This window comes from Dipodomys merriami, unplaced genomic scaffold (assembly GCF_024711535.1).
Source record: "Dipodomys merriami isolate MVZ:Mamm:240054 unplaced genomic scaffold, mDipMer1.0.p SCAF_8, whole genome shotgun sequence".
Lineage (NCBI taxonomy): Eukaryota > Metazoa > Chordata > Mammalia > Rodentia > Heteromyidae > Dipodomys > Dipodomys merriami.
In genome coordinates this window covers 22506466-22526322 of record NW_027206401.1, presented here as the reverse complement: position 1 = coordinate 22526322, position 19857 = coordinate 22506466, and the positions used below count along the sequence as shown (strand labels likewise).

General features: G+C 41.3%; 1 protein-coding gene across 2 annotated transcripts in view; it reads right to left on the bottom strand.

The window, feature by feature from the left end:
* The window catches only part of Slc2a12 (solute carrier family 2 member 12), a 50602-nt gene that overhangs the window by 14636 nt on the left and 16109 nt on the right, over nt 1–19857 (bottom strand). For both annotated transcript variants that reach the window (XM_070010553.1, XM_070010554.1), the window contains exon 2: nt 15085–16425. In XM_070010553.1, the coding sequence (XP_069866654.1) occupies nt 15085–16425 (1341 nt within the window). The remainder of the gene's footprint in view (nt 1–15084; nt 16426–19857) is intronic.

The window sequence follows — 19857 nt, the reverse complement described above, 5'->3', positions numbered from 1 at the left end:
GGCGCTGTGGCTCAAGTGGTAGAGCACTAGCCTTGAGCTGAAGAGCTGAGGGACAGCGCCCAGGCCCAGAATTCAGGCCCCATGAGTGGGGGAGGGCGGAGAGGGAGGGGAAGAAGAAGAAGAAGAAGAAAAAGAAAAGAAATAAGTATCTAACTGACTTTTCTACCTGGACTGGCTTCAAACTTCCATCCTCAGATCTCAGCCCCCTGAGGAGCTAGGATTACAAACGTGAGCTGCTGGCACACTGCAAAATGAGTTTCTCAGAAGCACCTGATGTTATTTGAGAATGTTACTGCTGGGTCATCAGAAACACCTGGCAGCCAGGAGTAGTGGTGCGCAGCTGTGATCCTTAAGGCCCTCTTTCACAAAAACCACAAAGCACAAAAGAACCTCACTGCATCTGATGAAAAGGAGCTGGTCCCTGTGCAATCTAGAGTGGCAAATGTCATCAGTAAGAAAACAGGACAGGTAGACAAAGCACTGGTCATACATGCTAGGTCTCAACTGCCAGTGTCTGGTCTAGAAAAACTCAAGATCACACTGAAAGCTTGCTCTCAGCCTGCATTCAATTCTACAATGGATTGACATTCTGGGCAATTTAACCTGCCTGAATAAAGAGCTGAAGATTGAAACGTAAACTTCCCCTAGCCAGTGTTCTGATGAGAACTTGTCAGGCCTGCTCTGCATCTGACATTTCCCAAGCTAAACATATTACTGCCTGAAAGCTCCTACTTCCTTTTTGATCTCAGGAGAAGAGCTGATGCCTTGGTTGAAATAATATTGACAAACTGGCTGGTGTAGCAGTTGGAGGATGTTTACTTCACTCACACTAATATGGAACACGTATATCATTTTAATATCCAAGTCACATCTTTTCATATCCAGGAAAAGTGAAATAAAAACCTGAATGTGGCATTTATGGCAAGAGAGTCCTTGCCTAAAAGCCTTAAGAGTTCTCTGGAAAGAGCCTGTGAATGTTCAAATCCCAACAAACAGAAATGCTGTTTCAATTTCTGAGAACACAGAAGTATGAAACACCACAAGGAAATGTAATCTGGTGATGTTTAAAACAAGCCTGAAGTGTCAGCCTGCTGTATGCCTCAGATGTCCAAGGGCTGGGGCCTGGCCATGTTCATAGCTATGGAACTCCTATGTCACAAAGAATCACATTCATCAAGGCTGCTCATCAGAACTTGCCTGACCTAGATGGGAATCTGCAGGTTTATGGTTTACAGAGTGTTGTAAAAAGACAGAAAAGGACACATATATTGACATCTCTGTGTGTTCAGTGGAGATTAGGAGGGAAGTTTGGTAGCAATAACAATGAGCCTATTTCAGTTATCCTATCTATTTCTTGCCTCTGGCTTATTTCTGTCCACTGCCCCAGTTTTTCCTCTAGAAACTGGGTTTAGCCTTTCCCATTTTTGGAGTTAAATCCCGCAGCTCTCTAGACACACCTGCCATTTGGCTTGAATTCCTTTCTGAAGCATCTGGCATGCTAACGCCGACTTTGAAAAACTGACCGAGGTTTCGAAACTCCTGCCAGAGGACTCCTAGCAACTTTGGAAAGAGTCCTATAACTCAGGCTGCTGATAGATCTGATTGGCCAAGAAAGCCAGGCCCTTGCTCTTCGTAGGAATAAAGCCAAACCCTGTGGGTTTCATTGCCTTTGCAAGCAGACTGCAGCATACTTAGGTCTCCCTTGGTAAGGTGCGATTAAAATGTGAATCCTGAGCAGGAATAGACTACGCCAGCCAGCCAGGTGCTTACATTTTGGCCTGAGTTCCCTAAGTGAAAAAATTATGTACTTTAAAAACTAGACTCCACCCTAGGCCATCAGCAGTGCAGAAGCTTTCTTTCCTTTCTCTGTTTTGAATCTCACTTTGCTAGGGCTCCTTGCTGGTTGTTCTTGTGGCCTTTTGTAAAAGAAATACTTAAGAATAGTATTTGAGATCACTTAGGTTACAAAGCAATGAAATGAAGTGTCAATATTTCCCTAATACTTTCTAATCCAAAATGGCTGAACGATTTTTCAGAAAAATATTTTAGAGGAAATTGGACTAAGTGGAATAATACAGAAAAAAAAAGAAGAGAGAAAGAAAGAAAGAAAGAAAGAAAGAAAGAAAGAAAGAAAGAAAGAAAGAAAGAAAGAAAGAAAGAAAGAAAGAAAGAAAGGAAGGAAGGAAGGAAGGAAGGAGAGAAAAAAGAGAAAAAGAAAGGAAGGAAGGGAGGGGAGGAAGGAGGGAGGGAGGGAGGGAAGGCAGGAAGGCAGGCAGGCAGGCAGGAAGGAAGGAAGAAAAGAAGGGAAGGAAGGAAAGAAGGAAGAGAAGGAAGGAAGGAAGGAAGGCAGGAAGGAAGGAAAGGAAGGCAGGAAGGAAGGAAAGAAAGGAAGCAAGGAAGGAAGGAAGGGAGGGAAGGAAGGAAGGAGCAAGGGAAGGAAGAAAGAAGGAAGGAAGGAAAATCAAGTGTTCAAAATAGAACCTGGTAATCCAAGATACTTGAAAAACACAGATGGGGATGGCAGACCCTCCTACCCATGTCTGAGATTACAGACATGACTCCACTGTGCCTAGCTTAGAGGATGAGATGCAATATCACTAAGTTTTTGCTTGAGCTGGCCTTACACTATCAAACTCCTCATCTGTTTCCCAAGAAGCAAGGATTATGGACAAGCACCAGCACACCTGCCCCACAAATGTCTCTTAATGAGATGCTGAGACAGCTTTTTTCTTATATGTCTATGGATGAATGTCACTTATTTCTAGAATAACATTACTATTCTGTTCATTTAAATATAGGAAATGCATTTTACTAAAGAATAAATAGAGGAAGCTGAAGAAGTTTTGTGCTAAAGATGTCACTTCTTTGAATTAGCAATGAGTTACCTGTGAGGCTTGACTGGGTCATCCTTTTGTAATTTTCATCCAAAACAAAATCACTGGGAATATGATGTCTAATGCAAAGAGTCCAGTCCTCTGACAGATTTCTCAATATCTACATGTAGGTATTTCCAAGTATCTTTTTGATTGGTGTTATTGTGTTTTTAAACATTGTCATTATGTATCATAATAAGAGTTCAGATAGGTGATAACTGAACTTCCTTTTAAATGGGAGAACCTTTATAACTGGGGAGACAGGAGGGAGAGATTTTAAGAGAGATATACTTTAAAACCTGGCGCTCTGGAAGTTGATTACCTCTGAAGTATTACTGAAGCAAAGTTCATTGGAAAGTAAACCACCCAGAGTATTGATACATGCCCCAATTTGCAGAACACTGAACTAGAATTCAAACTGAAACACACACACACACACACACACACACACACACACACACACACACACACACACACACACACACACACACACACACAAAGAGACACAAGAAATTCATCTTTTCTAGTTTGAGATCTAACTTGAATAACATGGATTTAGATGTACTATTTTACACTGTATCTTTTTATTATTTACACTTCAATATAGAGTGTAGTGTGAGTTTTTTATGGTGTTTTTTGTTCATTTGTTTGGTAGTATCAGGGAATGAAAGTAGGGTCAAGTGTATGAATGTTAGGTACCACCAAGTCACATACCCAGCTCTTTTCATTTTTTAAATTTTGAGACAGGCTTTTTCTGCATTTCCCAGGAGGGCTTGGATTTGGGATTTGAATAACCAGCATGACAGATGTGTGTCACTATGTCAGGGATAACTATTACTGTTTTTATTGTTGCAGATATTTTTTGGAATCATTGTTCATGTGTCCTAGAAACTAACAAATGTTTGTCACAACCCTAATCTGTTTTTACTATCTGTTCTGTCCTATCTTTATAATGTTCATGGGTACAAGGCTCTAAAAGCAGGTCAAGAGGGGAAGTGAAAACACTCTGTGTTCTGTGAGCAATTGCTAATGGTGATAGAACTGAAAGTTCTTGTCTCGGTGTGTGTATCGCTGCTTGTGTTATAAAGATGCAGGGATTAGGCCCTGATTCCACAGAAGGAAAAAGGTTTTATAAGCTAGACGCAATCCCTCTGGATTGGAGGCAAAGAGCTATATACATGCTATTTTTATAGACTTTGTGTTATCTTAGTGATTATTACCAGAGGATTAAATAATTTGCCACTTTAATTAATCCCAATGATATTTAACCTCGTTTACTGGGGGGAAGGTAACCTTCAATTAATATTGATGATGGTTAAAACAAACACTTAAAAGATTTTGAACATAGGCCTGGTATTGATGGCTCACATCTGTAATTCCAGCTACTTAGCAGGCTGAGATCACCTGAGGATCCAGGTTTGCAACTAGCAGACAAGTACAAGAAATTCATATCTCAAATAACCAGCTGAAAGCTAGAAGTGTCACTTAAATGGTAGCGCACTAGCTATGAGCATAAAAGCTAAACAAGAATTCAAGGCCCTGAGTTCAACCACCAGTACAGATGCAAATTAAAAAAAACAAAAGAAAAAGAAAAGGAAAAAAATGAAGGTAAAAGTTTTAACATAAACCTTTATGTGATTGTGTGCATCTGGTAATAGAACTGTTATGTTAAAAATAATAGTTTTGGCACTATACCTTTTTTTCTAAAAGTATGTGATTTCATTTTTTAAAACAATGGAAAAGTAAGCCGAGCACTTCAAAAGCTTTTACTATGCTAGTTCTGAATGTGTAGGGCCTGGGGTCTGGGAGGAAGTTTGAGGAAAATAAAGACCTTCGTTGACACCCTTCATGTACTTCTAGAATATCAGATTCATTGTCTTAAACCCAGTGTGTCTTACAATGAAACAGCTAAATAAACTTCCAAATTAAAACCAGCTGTTCCACATCCCTGGAATTGTCAAGGGTTTTAGCTAGGACATGAATGATATCTTTTGAAGGGCCAGAATTATTTGGTTGTGGAATCTCAATTTAAACTCTACTGCGTTCTACTGATACCCAAATCTCCAAAACTCTGGTTCAACTCCATAAAATGAAACAGCAACAAAAACAGGCTTCCTGCCTGTGATAAAAGATCTGAGTCCTCAGAGCTTGAGTCTCCTCCTTTATAAACCAATAATTGGGTCAACACATGTTGCCCAATGGGGACAGGGGTTGGATGATCAACCTCAAATACTGGTATTCTGGCCATTGCTATGAATATAAACCTTTCTTTGGCTCTGATCAGAGTCCTGTGTCTTTCATCAATATTCAACTTACCTGATGTACTGTAAAATCTCAGCCTCTTTGCTGTTATTGCCAGCTTAACTGGCTATACTATGCTTTTCCAGAAAGGCCTTTTATGACACATCTGTGGGATTCAATGTGATTTGTAAACCTAACTTAAACCATTGAAATATTTCTATAAATAATAAAGGCTGATTAGAAGTCTCTGTAAATTCTAGGTTTATACTGTCCCATGCCTCTCTTAAGAAAATCATGAAAGAATTTCCTCAACTCTTTTAAGAGTAAGGTCTAAATATATTCAACTACTGAATCAAAATAGGAGTAGGTACTTTTGGAATGGTTAATCCCCACAAGAGTGGCTAACAAGGTCTCATAGTTGGAAAGCAAAGTGAAAAAATGTTAGAAATGGCCCTGTCATCTAACATGACAAATTTTTGAAGTGGCCTTAATTTAAGTAAATTTATTTTTTTTTATATTATTTTTTTTTGGTCGGTCGTGGGGCTTGAACTCTGGGCCTGGGCGCTGTCCCTCAGCTCTTCAGCTCAAGGCGAGCGCTCTACCACTTGAGCTACAGCGCCACTTCCGGTTTTCTGGTGGTTTATTGGAGATAGGAGTCTCACAGTCTCTCCTGCCCGGGCTGGCTTTGAACCGCGATCCTCAGATCTCAGCCTCCTGAGTAGCTAGGATTACAGGCGTGAGCCACCAGCGCCCGGCTTAATTTAAGTAAATTTAAAACATTAACTGTCTTTAGTCATCAAATATTGGAGAAAGCCTTACAACCTCAACCAAACAGTTTTATTCTGACAGAGTTTTTTGGCCAACTGCCCATAGAGTTCCTCACAAAACCCATATTGACGTGTCGTTCCCTACCTACAGAGGAGACCAAGACATCAACCCCAGAGTAGAGAGCTCACAGAAAAAGAGTTCTTGAAGTACTGGTCTTGATTTATCCAACAAATATTAATGACAGGCCAAGTTTTATGTTAGATTCTGGAAGCCACAGTAAGCAGAACAGTGAGCACAGGATATATGGTCTCAATTAGTTATATCAGTTTAGAAGAATGAAGATCTGGGTGGTTTTCAGTTGAAATCACATCATTTACCTTTTACTGAAACTAGTCGGGTTTCCTAAGAAATGTTCTAAACGGTGGGTGGTCTAGAATTGAACTACACTTTCCACACCCACAAGGCAATTTCTATAGTCTTAACCCATTTGAGATAAAAAGGAAGTTGAGGTTGACCATGCCACCATAAATCAATACAGAACCACAGAGCTCTTCCTGTGTGTTCCTGAGTGGCTTGAGCAAAACACCAGCTGAGATCAGTGCTGGTTTTACCTGAACTATTCTCATGTCTAGATCCCTACCAGGTGTTTAATGCCCCTCACCATTCAGTGTATTGAGTCCATGCTGGATCTTAAGATTGCTTATACACATGGCTTCATTGCACTCCATGGTTACCACAGTGAAATATTTACTCCCAAGCCATTTTCTAGATAAGAAAACTGAAGCTTTGAGAGAGATGAGCTGCCCAAAGTCCTATAATACAAAGCTGGGGTCAAGGCTAGGCAGTTCAAAGTCAAAGGCCTCTCCAAATCCCAGCACTATGTTGTTTTAGGCCTAACACACTCTCTTGCTGTTCTCCCCTAACTCTTCAAGGTCATGCTCACCTCAAGATCTCTTGACCTGCTATTACCTCTGCTTAAAACTCCTGCTGTGCAGATCTTCACACTGCTTTCTTCATACAAGCCAGGGCCTCAGCATCACAACTCCAGAAATGCCTCCTGTACCTATCAGGTCTGCTCTTTCTCTCTAAGTGTGCCTTTTCTCTTCTCCTCTTTCATTTTTTACTGACTTCCCCTTAAATCTTAACACTTGTCTTTCCTGAAGTTGTATTACACATGAATTCACTTTCTTGCTCATTACCCATGTGGATCACTAGCTCCAGGAAGGCTGGAGATTCCTAAATCTCCCCATAGAGCCCCATGTTCTATATGATCTGGCGAGCAACCCACACCTGCTGGGAGAGTTGGTTGTTTTCCTACCATTCTCTCCTCTCGCTGCTTAAGTAAGCACATGCTTGCTCCTGTCCATAGCAGTCCTCAGAGCCACTAAAAGAGATTGGAAGAAGATTGTTTAGTTTTCTCTGCCATTCACTCTTCAGTGTGAGGTTTCACTTGAGCATATGAATCAAAGGTTCACACCTCTAATCCTAGCTACTCCAGAGGCTGAGATCTAAGGATCCCAGTTGGAAAGCCAGCCTAAGCAGAAAAGTCTGTGAAGCAGTTATTTCCAATTAACCCAGCAAAGAACTAGAAGTACAGCTGTGACTCAAGTGGTAGACTGCCAGCCATGAGTGAAAACATCAGCTAGAGCGTGAGGCCCTGAGTTCAAGCCTCAGTGCAACCAAACAAAAACAAACTTTGAAAAAAAGAAGAAAGACAAAAAGAAAGAAAAAGCAATTGAAGTATAACAGTCACAGACTCATTATTCATTTAATATATTACCTTGGGACAAATTTCTTCCATCTGGGCCTAAGATAGAGGTTAGTTATGGGCACATGAACTTTGGGGTTTAAAAAGTCCTAATAATCACTGTGAATAGCCACAGATTTTTCCAAGTTACAATGATTACTTTAAAGAGGGCTAAGTTTTTACACAAGTATTACCTCAAAAGAACTCATGAGATAATAGTATTAGGTCTTGGGTTTGGGCCCATTTTATGAAGCACAAGCAGAAGAGAAATCAATATGGATCTGTGTCCTCACAATGGCAAGACACTGTAATTTTGCCCTGAAAAGTGCTCAGTTATTAAAAGAAGCTAAAATAATGCTCAAAAACACATTGGGCAGAGGTGACATTGATCAAGATGTATTGTGCTCCTAAACTGAACGGTGAATTAAAATTTTGTATAACTACCTAAAGATAATTTTTAAAAACCATAAAATTAAAACACACTGGAAATCCAGGGACTGACTTGGGCTATGTCGAGTAAAAGATGAGCGTGGACAACAAAATATCTAATAAAGGTTTCAAATAATGTCAGTAGTGTTTACACCTGATTTCATTTGATGGAAGCATTTTTTTAAATCAGTTGTGGGGCTTGAACTCAGTGCCTGGGAGCTGTCCCTGAGCCTCTTTGTACTCAAGGCTAGTCCTCTACCACTTGAGCCACAGTGCCACTTCTGATTTTTGAGTGGTTAATTGGAGATAAAAGTGTCACAGGGACTTTTCTGCCTGGGCTGGCTTCGAATCATGATTCTCAGATCTCAGCTTCCTGCATAGCTAGGATTACAGGTGTGAACCACCAGTGCATGGCTTGGTGGAAGTGTTTGAATTCAGTCACCAAGAACTAGAAGACAGGGGCTACAAATTCTTCAGCAGGAGGTGGAAGCCAGTGGACAACTTCTTAGAGTAAAGCCTTACTTTTAAAATGTATTTAGGATAAACGCAAGTACATAGGATTGTTTGAGACCAAGTTAATGATCCCTCCTAAATTCTAGAAACTCTTTTACAGTTTGGGAAACAGAGGATGAGAAAGTTCAACAATGTAAGGCAGACACTGTCTCCTAAGAATAGAAACACTTTCCTGGCAGTAGCAAATCATGCTGTGATCTAATACAGCTAAAGAATGCTGTTCAAAGCCAACCTATATTTAAGAAGATTTAATAAGGATGGCTTAATCTTCATTTCCATGTTGCTTTAGAACAGCCAGTACCTTCCCATTTCTACCTCTATTTACACAAAGGATTTGTTTGTATTACAAGCAATAAATTCTCAAAATGATGAAATATCAGAGCAATAATCACATCAGGTTAATAAGTTTTACAGTGTATTTAAAATATGGTATGAAAATCTTGCTCCCAATAAAAGTCTTTTTAAACTCCTACTGGGTTTAAGCCAATGTCCTAGCACACAATTTTGAGGAATGAGATAGAATTTCTATGGCATGTTTTCTTTAGAGAAGAAGAGAGTTGAGTGTCAGTGGCTCATGCCTGTTATCCTCACTACTCAGGAGGCTGAGATATTAGGATTGAAATTTGAAGTTAGCCCAGGCAGGAAAGTCATGAGACTCTTATCTCCAAGAAACCACCATGAAGTTAGAAGTGGAACTGTGACTCAGGCTGTGATGCTAGCCTTGAACTCAAAAGCTAAGTGATAGTAGCACCTAGACCCTAAGTTCAAACTCAGGCACACACACGCACACGCACACACACACACACACACACACACACACACACACACACACACACACACACACACACACACACACAAGAAAAGCAGCTATGATGTGACTATGCTGTATAAGAGATATAAATGTCTCTGAGCAGGTGGGAATGAAGGGGATAATTACTTAGATCTTCCTAAAATCACTAGGATAAACTATAATCCATAAACATAGTGAGAAGTGACTGTTCTCCTGGGAGAGTGATTCAGATGTCTGTGTCTGTTGGCATGACCCAGCTTCTCATGTGAACACCAGGCCAAGTCCTTGTAACCATGATGGGTCAGACCATGAGACAGGCGAGTAATTCCTTTTCCCACACCCAAATTTCCTTTAATCCTGAAATTCTTCATCTCACTCATGTTACTTTTGGTTTAAGAAGTTCTCAAAAAGACTCTTTCCTCTATAGTGTGACAAAAAGCAGAGGTATCCAAGAAAATCCAGGACAGAACGCCATGTCCAAATAGTTATTTCTGACTTGACACAAGAATGTCCTAAATGCTTCCCATTAGTTGGTTCTGAACACTACGATCTCCCCTGCATCTTTTCTTGCAGACAAAACCATGTGGAAGTAACGGGTTGTTCTAAAAATCCCCTTGTGATGGTGTCCGCCAGCAATGAGACTTCTTTGGCAGCCTGGCTCTAATGCTATAAAATAGCATTCCTAACTTACTGGGTCCTTCATCCACCCACTTAGTAGCCTGTTTCTGCATCACATTTTTAAAGTTTTTTTTTCCTCCTCCCCTCTTAGCAACCCAAATGTAACCCAGCATGATTTTAAAATAGATATGCAGTGCTCATGGGAACAGAGATAAAAAAGATGAGATGTGGTTTCTTCCTTCAGAGAATTTATAATTTAGTAGCTGTGATTTAGTTAATAAACCAAAAGAAACACAGAAAAGTACTACATGATGTCATTAAGGATTGATGATCTGTGTTATTCCTCTGTGATTCTCATTAATACTTTGCTCCTTAAAACAAAGCATAATTTATTTGACAAACTCTCTTATTTGACAAGCATTGATACTCTAGTTGATAGGACAGGCCCATTTCAGAAATTTGAAACAGTTGAGAGAAGAAAAATGGCTCGAATGTTACACAGACAGAAAGTTAAAGAGCTGGGGTTAGAACTCAAGTCTTCTGATTTTTAACTCAGGCTCTTTGTAGCCCAGAATTGAATAACTGTACATTGAAAATTACATAGGAGTAGCTCACACAAAAAGACCTGTAGCAGATGGAGTCAATTCCTAGAGATGTGATTATAATAAAGCTTTACAAAGATAGGGAAGATTTGGATTGAGCCAAAACAGGAGAGATGAAAAGCACTTAATAGTTATTGAATCGAGGGGAAGCTGAGCAGTGGGAAATAAAGAAACCCCAAATGGGTAAATGATTGCCTCATTGTACAATGCCTGGCTCATCACTTACTGTGAATGTAGTGTTTTCACATGTTTTAGGTTAATAGTGACCTGGAAATAACTCCATAGACTACAATATGAATGTACAGCTGCCCTTACAGGTGGGTAGGATGATGGAGAGCCTTTAAAAGCAATATTCTCATCAAAGATGGGTTCTATATTGGCAGACAGTGTCCTACAGGGATCTAGAATTCTAGATGTCAGTGTGACTTTAAATCTCTTGCAGCTTCTTATTTCTTTTCAATAAAAGGAAGTGGTTGGACTAAAAACTTTCTAATCTTTTCATCTTGAAAAGCATTGATTTCTCTGAGAGGGTATAAAATAAGACAGCATGGAAGATTTGAAAACTTGGGAGACAGGAGGAAAACCCTATTAAGAGAATACTGGAAGGGAAGATGGATGAGTATGAGAGGGGCCTGGCCTGGAAGAGTCTCTAGTAATCTAGGAATAAGTACATAGAGCTAGAATAGGATGGCAGAAATAGGAAGGAAACAATGAACATCAGAGCCATCTAAGAGCTTTTGCTCATTGACTGGTCTGAGCAAAGGGCCCATGGCATCTTCCCTGAGTGGCTGGCGGGAAAAGTGGGAAGAGATCCTGGCATAAAAGCAAAAATAATTCGGCCTTGGAATTGTCTTTGGCTGACAGTGAAATATTGAAGTAGGCAAGTCTTATACTCATGGGGGAAAGAAAGAACTAGCAGTCATGTGAGATGATAGAATTGGAGATAAGTAGAATCGTCAGCTCAAGGGAGATCATTAACGTTCTTAAGAAAACAAACATGAAAGCATTTACAGTGCATTAGCCAGAGTGGTTTTCACTGTTATAGTTAAAGAAACATGGGCCAAATGACATTAATAAAACAACCTCATTTTCTTTTCTTTTAGAAGTGAATAGAATGGAAGTTAGTCATACATTTTCATAATTAACCTTGCAGTTTTCAAGAAATGTTTATCGAAGCAACTGAAGACTGAGTTGTGGACCTTTAACATTTCCATAAATACATTTATTTTCCATTCCCACCTATTCTCTCTTACTCTAGAATTTCTTATTCTGATGCTTCTGTACTGTGTCATGTTTGGCTATATATACTGGAATTACATTTCCCAGAATTCCCTTCCCATGCAGACCTGGATGAGAATTATCAAGAAGAAAAACTTGCTGAGTTTGGAAGGCCAAAGGGATACTTTGGGCCTTTACTTGCTGATTGGTGTAAACCCTGCTGCTGACCACTGATTTCCCCTCATAGATGTCAGGGAGAAAGTAAGGTTGATCAGATCCTCCAAGTCCCAGGCCAGGCACATTGTGAGAGTTTTTGTAGAAAGGCAGCCATTGTTCTATAAGTGGTGTGTATCTTGGATGGTTTTTACCTCCTTCTGCTTTGATTTCAGCCATAGTAAGCAAATAGAGGCTCTACTAGCTTCTCTTTGTGGCTCTGACTGATAAGTTTGTGTTTCCTTCTAGACCTTTCCTCAGCGTCTCTCACAATTGTGTGTTACCTGAAAGCAATTCCTTATGCATATCACTCGTGATCCTGGTTTGAGAGCAGCTCCTCACACTGTTACATGTGATCAGTTTTCCTTCCTGACCTTCCTTTAATTGACTGTATGACCTGTGCTGTGCTTATTCTCAAAGGATTACTAGCTACCTGAAAGAATACTGGGAGAGAGGGAAGGAGAAAGTAGACAAATAATAGCCAATAATTATCTTTAAAAATCGAACTGAAGCCTTTGAAAGGGAACTCTTGTTCTAATATAATTTTTTTAAAGAAAATTGCAGTCAAGACTGAAGCATTGACTTCAGTTTTTTTGTTTTTTTTTTGGGGGGGGGCGTCTGGTCATGGGTCGTGAACTCTGGGTCTGAGTGCTGTAACTTGGCTCTTCAGCTCAAGGCTAGCGCTCTATCACTTGAGCCACAGTGCCACTTCCAGCTTTTTTCTTTTTGCTTATGTGGTGCTGAGGAATCAAACCCAGGGCCTCAGGCATGCAAGGCAAGCGCTCTACCACTGAGCCACCTTCCCAGCCCATTGACTTCAGTTTTTTAAATTGCCCCCAAACTAAAGATAAAACAGTGGCATGAGATTGAAAAGACCCTAGCTAGGAATAGGTTGATTCTGGAAGTTTAAAGCCAACATCTCTCTTATTATAGTATGTACCACAATATAAACTCAAACTCAGGAGGCTCTCTGAATTAAAACCAGTCCTTTCTACCAGCTGACATTTTCTTAGATTCTTTACTGATTCTTAATATTTCAAATTATTGAATCAAGGGCTGGAAAGGTGGCTCAGTGGTAGAGTGCTTGCCTTGCATGCATGAGGCCCTGGGTTCGGTTCCTCAGTACCACATAGGCAGAAAAAGCTGGAAGTGGTGCTGTGGCTCAAGTGTTTGAGCTCTAGCCTTGAGTTGAAGAGCTGAGGGACAGCACCCAGGCTCAGAGTTCAGGCCCCATGACTGACCAAAAAAAAAAAAAAGATTATATCAAGAAAATTGATATCTAAAGGAGATTTAGTTTTACGATGAACATATAGGAAGAAAAAAAGATTCCATCAAACGAAATCAGTGGATTGGTAACTACCACCCAAAGTTCATCAAATGAATAAAACTTCTTCATATAGAAGGTTCCACAAGCCTGGCGCTGGTGGCTCATGCCTGTAATCCTAGCTACTCAAGAGGCTGAGATCTGAGAATCACAGTTCAAAGCCAGTGTATGCAGGAAAGTCCATGAGACTATTTCTCCAATTAACCACCAGAAAACAAAAAGTGATGTTGTGGCTCAAGTGGTAGAATGCTCCCCTTGAGCTGAAGAGCTCAGAGACAGCACTGAGGCCCAGAGTTCAAGCCCCATGACAAAAGAAAGAAGGAAGGAAGGAAGGAAGGAAGGAAGGAAGGAAGGAAGGAAGGAAGGAAGGAAGGAAGGAAGGAAGGAAGGAAGAATGCAGACTCCACAAGATCTGAAACCTTTCCCATGCTAGACATCCCCAGTCTTCCTATGACCCAATCTTGCCACAGCTGATTAGGTCTTAACTGCCATCACTGACTCAGCAAAGATCAATGTCCATCAACTTAATCCCTTCTCACCTCTCTGAAACTTGAACAAATCAAGATCCAGAAACTGGTATTTTCCAACTTGGAGTAGAAGATGAATAATGAAGAGGTAGAGCTGGGGGACAGGGGGAGGGAGGGGCAGGAGAGCTACACCATCTGTGCAAGCCTAGTTACTAATTCACAGAGTTGGAGCAGGGCAGCTCTGCTGGTCAATACCAAGAAGAAGCTAACATGGAGATGTAGCATAGTCCATTCACTCTTAGCCTACCTGATGACAGGAATAAGGCCTGGCTGTTTGCTCCTATTTGTCTTGAATTAAGTATGGGTTTTGGCTACACATGATAGATGCGACTGCCTGCTTTTGAGTTAGCAGGGGTTGGCTAGAGGAAGCCTGTACATGGTCTTTCCAGAAACCTTGTGCAACATCTGGCACAGAAGACCTACATTCCTCCACCAGACTCCTTCTTCAACACCATCTGTGTCTTCTGACGTTAATTGGGAACCTCCAACAATTATCTTCATTTGAGACAACTGGTTTGCTGTTTTGATCCTTGTAAACAAGTTTCAAAACTGACTCTGTTGTAGAGAAGAGATATTGAAAGAAAAGAGGAAAAGGGAAAAAAAAGAAAAAGAAGGAAAGGGAGGCCAGAAGGGATAAGAAAGAAGCACGTAGGGAATAAGAATGGGGAATAGGAAGTGAAGGTGTTAGAAAAAGATTTTTCTTCATTCTTTTAAAAACACTTTTTCTTGCTATACAAAAGCCTTTCGTAACCATCCTATGAAAATGTTTAGACTTTGGGTGTGAGGCTAAAAGATGTCTAAACTGCAAGTGACAACCTACTTTTTTCTAGTCAATCCATCCTTAAGAAAGTTTTCTCAGAAAGATACTCAGGAATGCCATGGAGAAAAATGTAACCCAGTAAATTTACTTTTATAAGACAATATAATGCCCCTGGGCAATACGTCTCTTTCCAGGTCTGATTTATACTGTCAACTACATTAAAGAATACAGTGGAAAACTTACCCTTCAGTTGAATATTAGCCTTTGTGCTTTCAAGTAGCAAACACAAGCCAAGCCAAGCTTTTTGCATTAGCAGAAACATCAGGTGATTAGAATTATTCTCAGCTTGCTTCTAATACTTATGTAGAATGAGGCATTACACCACAGGAGATTGCTCTGCCTGATCAAAAGCAGGACAAGAATATTTCTAAAGAGGTAAGGAAAATGAATAAAGTACTTACTTGGTCCTAGACCAATTGAGAAAGCAGCCACGTAAACCAGCAAGCTGGCTAAGGACAGCCATTTCAAAACAGCTGGGACGGGGGCAGGGTCTGTGACCATCTGGTATTCAGTGTGGCTTCGACCAACATTTGGCCAAGATGTGGAAGTCATCTCCTCTCTCTTACCCATGTCACTTCCTGTGGGTGCAAGCGAGCCCCCCATGTGAGAAGTGGTCCCTTTAAAGTGCTCTTTGACAGTACTGTTGCTGGTTGACAGATTTCCAGCTTCAAAAAACACAGTCTCATCCAAGGACTGGTTGCCATGACTGGGACTCCTGCAGATGGTGGTGACATTCATATGGATGTTGAGGTTCACGATGCCCATGGTCAGCAAGGAGGCCGCCATCACGGAGGAGCCGATGCACAGGAAGGTTTTGCTTCCGATGTGGTCTACCAGAAGAGTGGCTGGGATGGTGCTTACCACCTTGACCACCCCAACCCCAGTAGAGGCCAGGCTAGCTGCCTCATTGCTTTGGAAGCCAACAGACTTCAACACAGTTGATGCATAGAATAATATGTTTGGCTGTCCAGTGACTTGTACAAAAAATACTAAGGTGAGACCGATCATGATTCGGGTCCTCATGTTGTCCTTGGGACGAAACAGATCCCCAAAACTGTACTGATACTCATCTTTCAAAGATGACTTGATCATCGTGAGCTCCTCAGTGGCATCTGCAATTCCTCTTAACTTTCCCAGAACCTTGCTAGCAGCCTCCTCTTGTCCTTTCATCACCAGGAACCGAGGGCTTGGCGGGAGGAAGTACATGGCGATCGCTTGCAAAACTCCCAAGGGAATAACGAGGCCAAACATGTACTTCCAGCCCTGGGCAACGTTGGCAAATGCATAATTTGAAATATAAGCGAAAAGGATGCCGGTGACAATCATCAGCTCATTGAGTGACACCAGAAGGCCTCTTCTGTGTGGTGGGGCAATCTCTGCGATGTACACACAAGTGGCGATGGAAGAGAGGGAAATGGAGACCCCTATGGCAATGCGTCCCACAATAAGCATTGTGTAGGACAAACTGAGTATCAAGACCAAGCTTCCCAGCCCAAGTAGACAGGAGGACAGGATGATCGCAAGCCTTCGGCCATACCTGTCTATGAGGAAGCCTCCTGTGAGAGATGCAAGGAAGGCTCCGATGAGGAGAGAGCTCACCACCCTCTCCTGCTCATGGCAGGTCAGGGCTAATAGAGTTCGGATCTGCAGGAGAGCCCCAGAGATGATCCCGAGTTCATAACCCATCAGGAGGCCACTGACAGCGGCGGTGACAGATGTCAGGAAGATAAACATGCTGCAGTCTACAAGCAGAGAAGAGAAACAGAGAGGTCAGTTCTGTGTTGCTATGCTGAACACTTACTTTCCACATGGAGACTTAACCTTGTATACGTTTTTCAGAATATTGAGTGCACACAACGAATTAACTAAAACTCAGCTAGATAAAAAAAAAACAACAATTATTTTCCTTGTTTAGGAAAAAAGCACAAAGACAGGAAGTCCAGTTTCCTTTTATCTATTTATGTTGTTTTTTAGTTGAGTGTGGATGGCTACTCAAGATACACAGATGATTAGACCTGAGCAAACAAGAGGACCCAAGTTAGTGTGGGTCTTGGGGTTCGATTCAAAATTCATCTGGCCTTTTAGGTCCATCCCTCCCCAGTTTTCTTAAAGCAAACTTCTAAAGGCAAGGTAGAGGAAACAGGAAGCTCTAGAAAGGTTACACATTTTCTACAACAACCAAGGCCCAAATGAAACCAGCACACTTTTCTCTGTGTGTCCTTGGCCACAATTAGGCAACAATTGGCTTTTGTAAATGCACAGAGTGTATTGGAACGTGAGGTAAAGGTATGGGAATGGTTTAACAAAGTTAAGGCAATGTTAGAAGGGAGGAAGGGAACAATCTAGAAGAAGGTAGGTGCAATAGAGCAGGCTGGCAGGGGAGGGCAGGCAACCTCTTGTTGTTTTGTTATTTTTAATATCAAATACTAGCAGGTATGTCAAAAGGTGCACAGCTATGAATTTCCAGTGGCAGGTGCTCACATATCTGTTTTATGCTTGACAAATAGATCGATAGAATAGAAACAAAACAGAAAGTGCCAGAGGGAAGAAGAGCATGCCAAATACAGTAGAGAGAAGTTTCCAGACTACAGGACAGGAAAGCTGCAGCCATGCCTTAGGGAACTAACAGGTAGCCAGCACACAGTGTGTGGAGCACAAAATCCTGTGTGGTGTGAGGAGTGGGCTCTGAGTGGCAGAGCACCTGCCTAGTAAGCATTAAGACCTTGGATTCAAACCCAGTCCCCCACCCCACCCCCACTGTCCTGGGAGTGGCTGGGAAAAGACAGAAAGTGAATCTGGATAGGTACAGAAAAGCTACTGCATCTCAGTGACATCTTTCAATGTTCTCTGAGTCATTCAAAAGGCTTTGGCAACATGGATTTCTTCTTTATAAACATACCGTTTCTGCTACATGGAAATGTGTGTGTGTGTGTGTGTGTGTGTGTAGTGAAATAAAACAAATCAAGGCCTTGCCTCCAAGACACATAAGCATGCAGTGATATCTTTATTACTTATTATGTCCTTTTTTTTCCTCACAAAAAAACTACTTTAAATCTGCTAGGTCTATTTATGATCTCAGTTTCCACATCTTCTTTTTCTCATATAATCTTTTTAAATTGGAGATAAGAATCCCATGGAGGCAGGGCACCAGTGGCTCACGCCTGTAATCCTAGCTACTCAGGAAGCTGAGATCTGAGGATCGCAGTTCAAAGCCAGCTCAGGCAGGAAAGTCGTGAGACTCTTCTTTCCAATAAACCACCAGAAAACCAGAACTGGTGCTGTGGCTCAAGTGGTAGAGCGTTCGTCTTGAGCTGAAGAGCTGAGGGACAGTGCCCAGGCCTAGAGTTCAGGCCCCATGACCCACAAAAAAAAATATTTTCATTAGTATCAATTAGTTATACAAAATGACATGTCTGTACATGCATACAAAGTGCCTTTATTAAATTCAACCCTTCCTCCTCCTGGCCTCCCCCTTTCCCAAACCAGTCTCCACAAGCTTCATTGTCCCATTTTTTCACTAAATCCTCAGCAACAAATCCCTTTACTGTAAGGAAAAATTAGGTCAAATCTTCCTATTTGAATAATGTATTATTCTTACCTCCTGTAGACATTGTTCATTTTATCTATGATCTGCTGGTTATCATGTGTGTTAATCTCTTGGCATTTAGTCTCTGTTACTCTGACTGGAGAGTTAGCTGGAGACACTGAGTTAAGGATGTTCAGAAACAGTGACACTGAGCTAAGAAACTGACGCTGGAACTGTATGGGCAGCAAAAGATTGTCGTTGCCTCCGTCTTTCTCTTTCCTCTTCCTTGCTTTCTCTTGTGATAGAAAAAAATGGCATGTCTCTACAAAAATCAAGACTCCTCAAGATTCAAGGGTCCCTTCTTTTTATGTTTTACTATCCTCCCTTAGAGGAGGTGGGTTTAGTTGAAGATGGTGGCTTACACTGACAGCTTCCAATTGTCTGCCGAAAACACTACTGACAGAGGAGGGGTCCAGCTTCGGCTGCTTTCTTGCCTAGCTCTTTAGCCTGGGGCTCAGAGAACACTGACAAAGATGTGCGCAGTCCGGAAGCAATCCCAGTGTGTCAATGTCCCTATTAAAGTCCAGAATTTAACACTCACTATAATCATTCAGAGATGTAATGAAAGTATTTACATATGAATTATTTAAAAATTAAATGTTATTACAACGTATTATTTTCTTATTACTGATGTATTTTTTATCTCTAAACAATGAACCTCTAAATGTTTAAAAACTTCCACCAGGTCATTCTCTGGCCTTTGTCTCACATGGAAAGTTGTATCAAGATGGGGTTGATGTGCTACAGAACTGAGCTGAGGTCTTAGCTGTGTGAATCTTAGTTGCCCATTATATTGTAAAAGTTTTACTACAAGCTAACATCCTCGTTCACCTTATGACTGGGATTGAAGACCGCTGAACTTCTACTGCCATGTACAGTGTCTGATTAGGCTTGTGAAATTCCAGTTCACTGTAAAAACTACCCAGAATGCTTCCAAAACTAGGCCATTTTAAGTCTTCCATCAGAGGGACATTTTTTCCTGGTGCTACTTTCTCACATCTGGGTTAGATGAATAGACTAGGAAGTAGCCAGGGCTATAAGAGTGGGAACATACAGAATTAGTTATTTAAACACACACACACACACAAACCTAGCTCTGTCTTTGATGATAATGATCATAGTTAGTATCTATCCTCAGCCACTTGCTCATAGCCTTGCTTCATGGGGCCCCTGCTTCTACATCTCTGTCTTCCTTCAAAAGTACCACAGGGAATTCTCAGCTGCTTCCATTTCATGTGGAAATCATCCAAGTGGATGCTATAGGACCCACAAGGCTTGGAGTTTGGCTTGTCCCTGTCTTTGGGGGTACTTTTCTATAAAAGGAAAGGCTCTAGTGTGCCCCTTGAAGCAGTTAAGATGGCAAGAAGACACGACCACCATCAAGAATCCTTATGCAAATGAGCCCCCAGACCCCCAGCCCTGAGGGAGAGAGGGGGAGAGGGGACTGGCACTGGTCAAGAGATTGTAGTGCTGGCTGCTATAATAATAGCTGCATTGTCCCTGCTCACACGGCGAGTCATGTGAAACCATGACTATAAGCAGGCAGGAGACGCTCAGTTTTTCACAATATTTGAGTTTCTGCCTACTT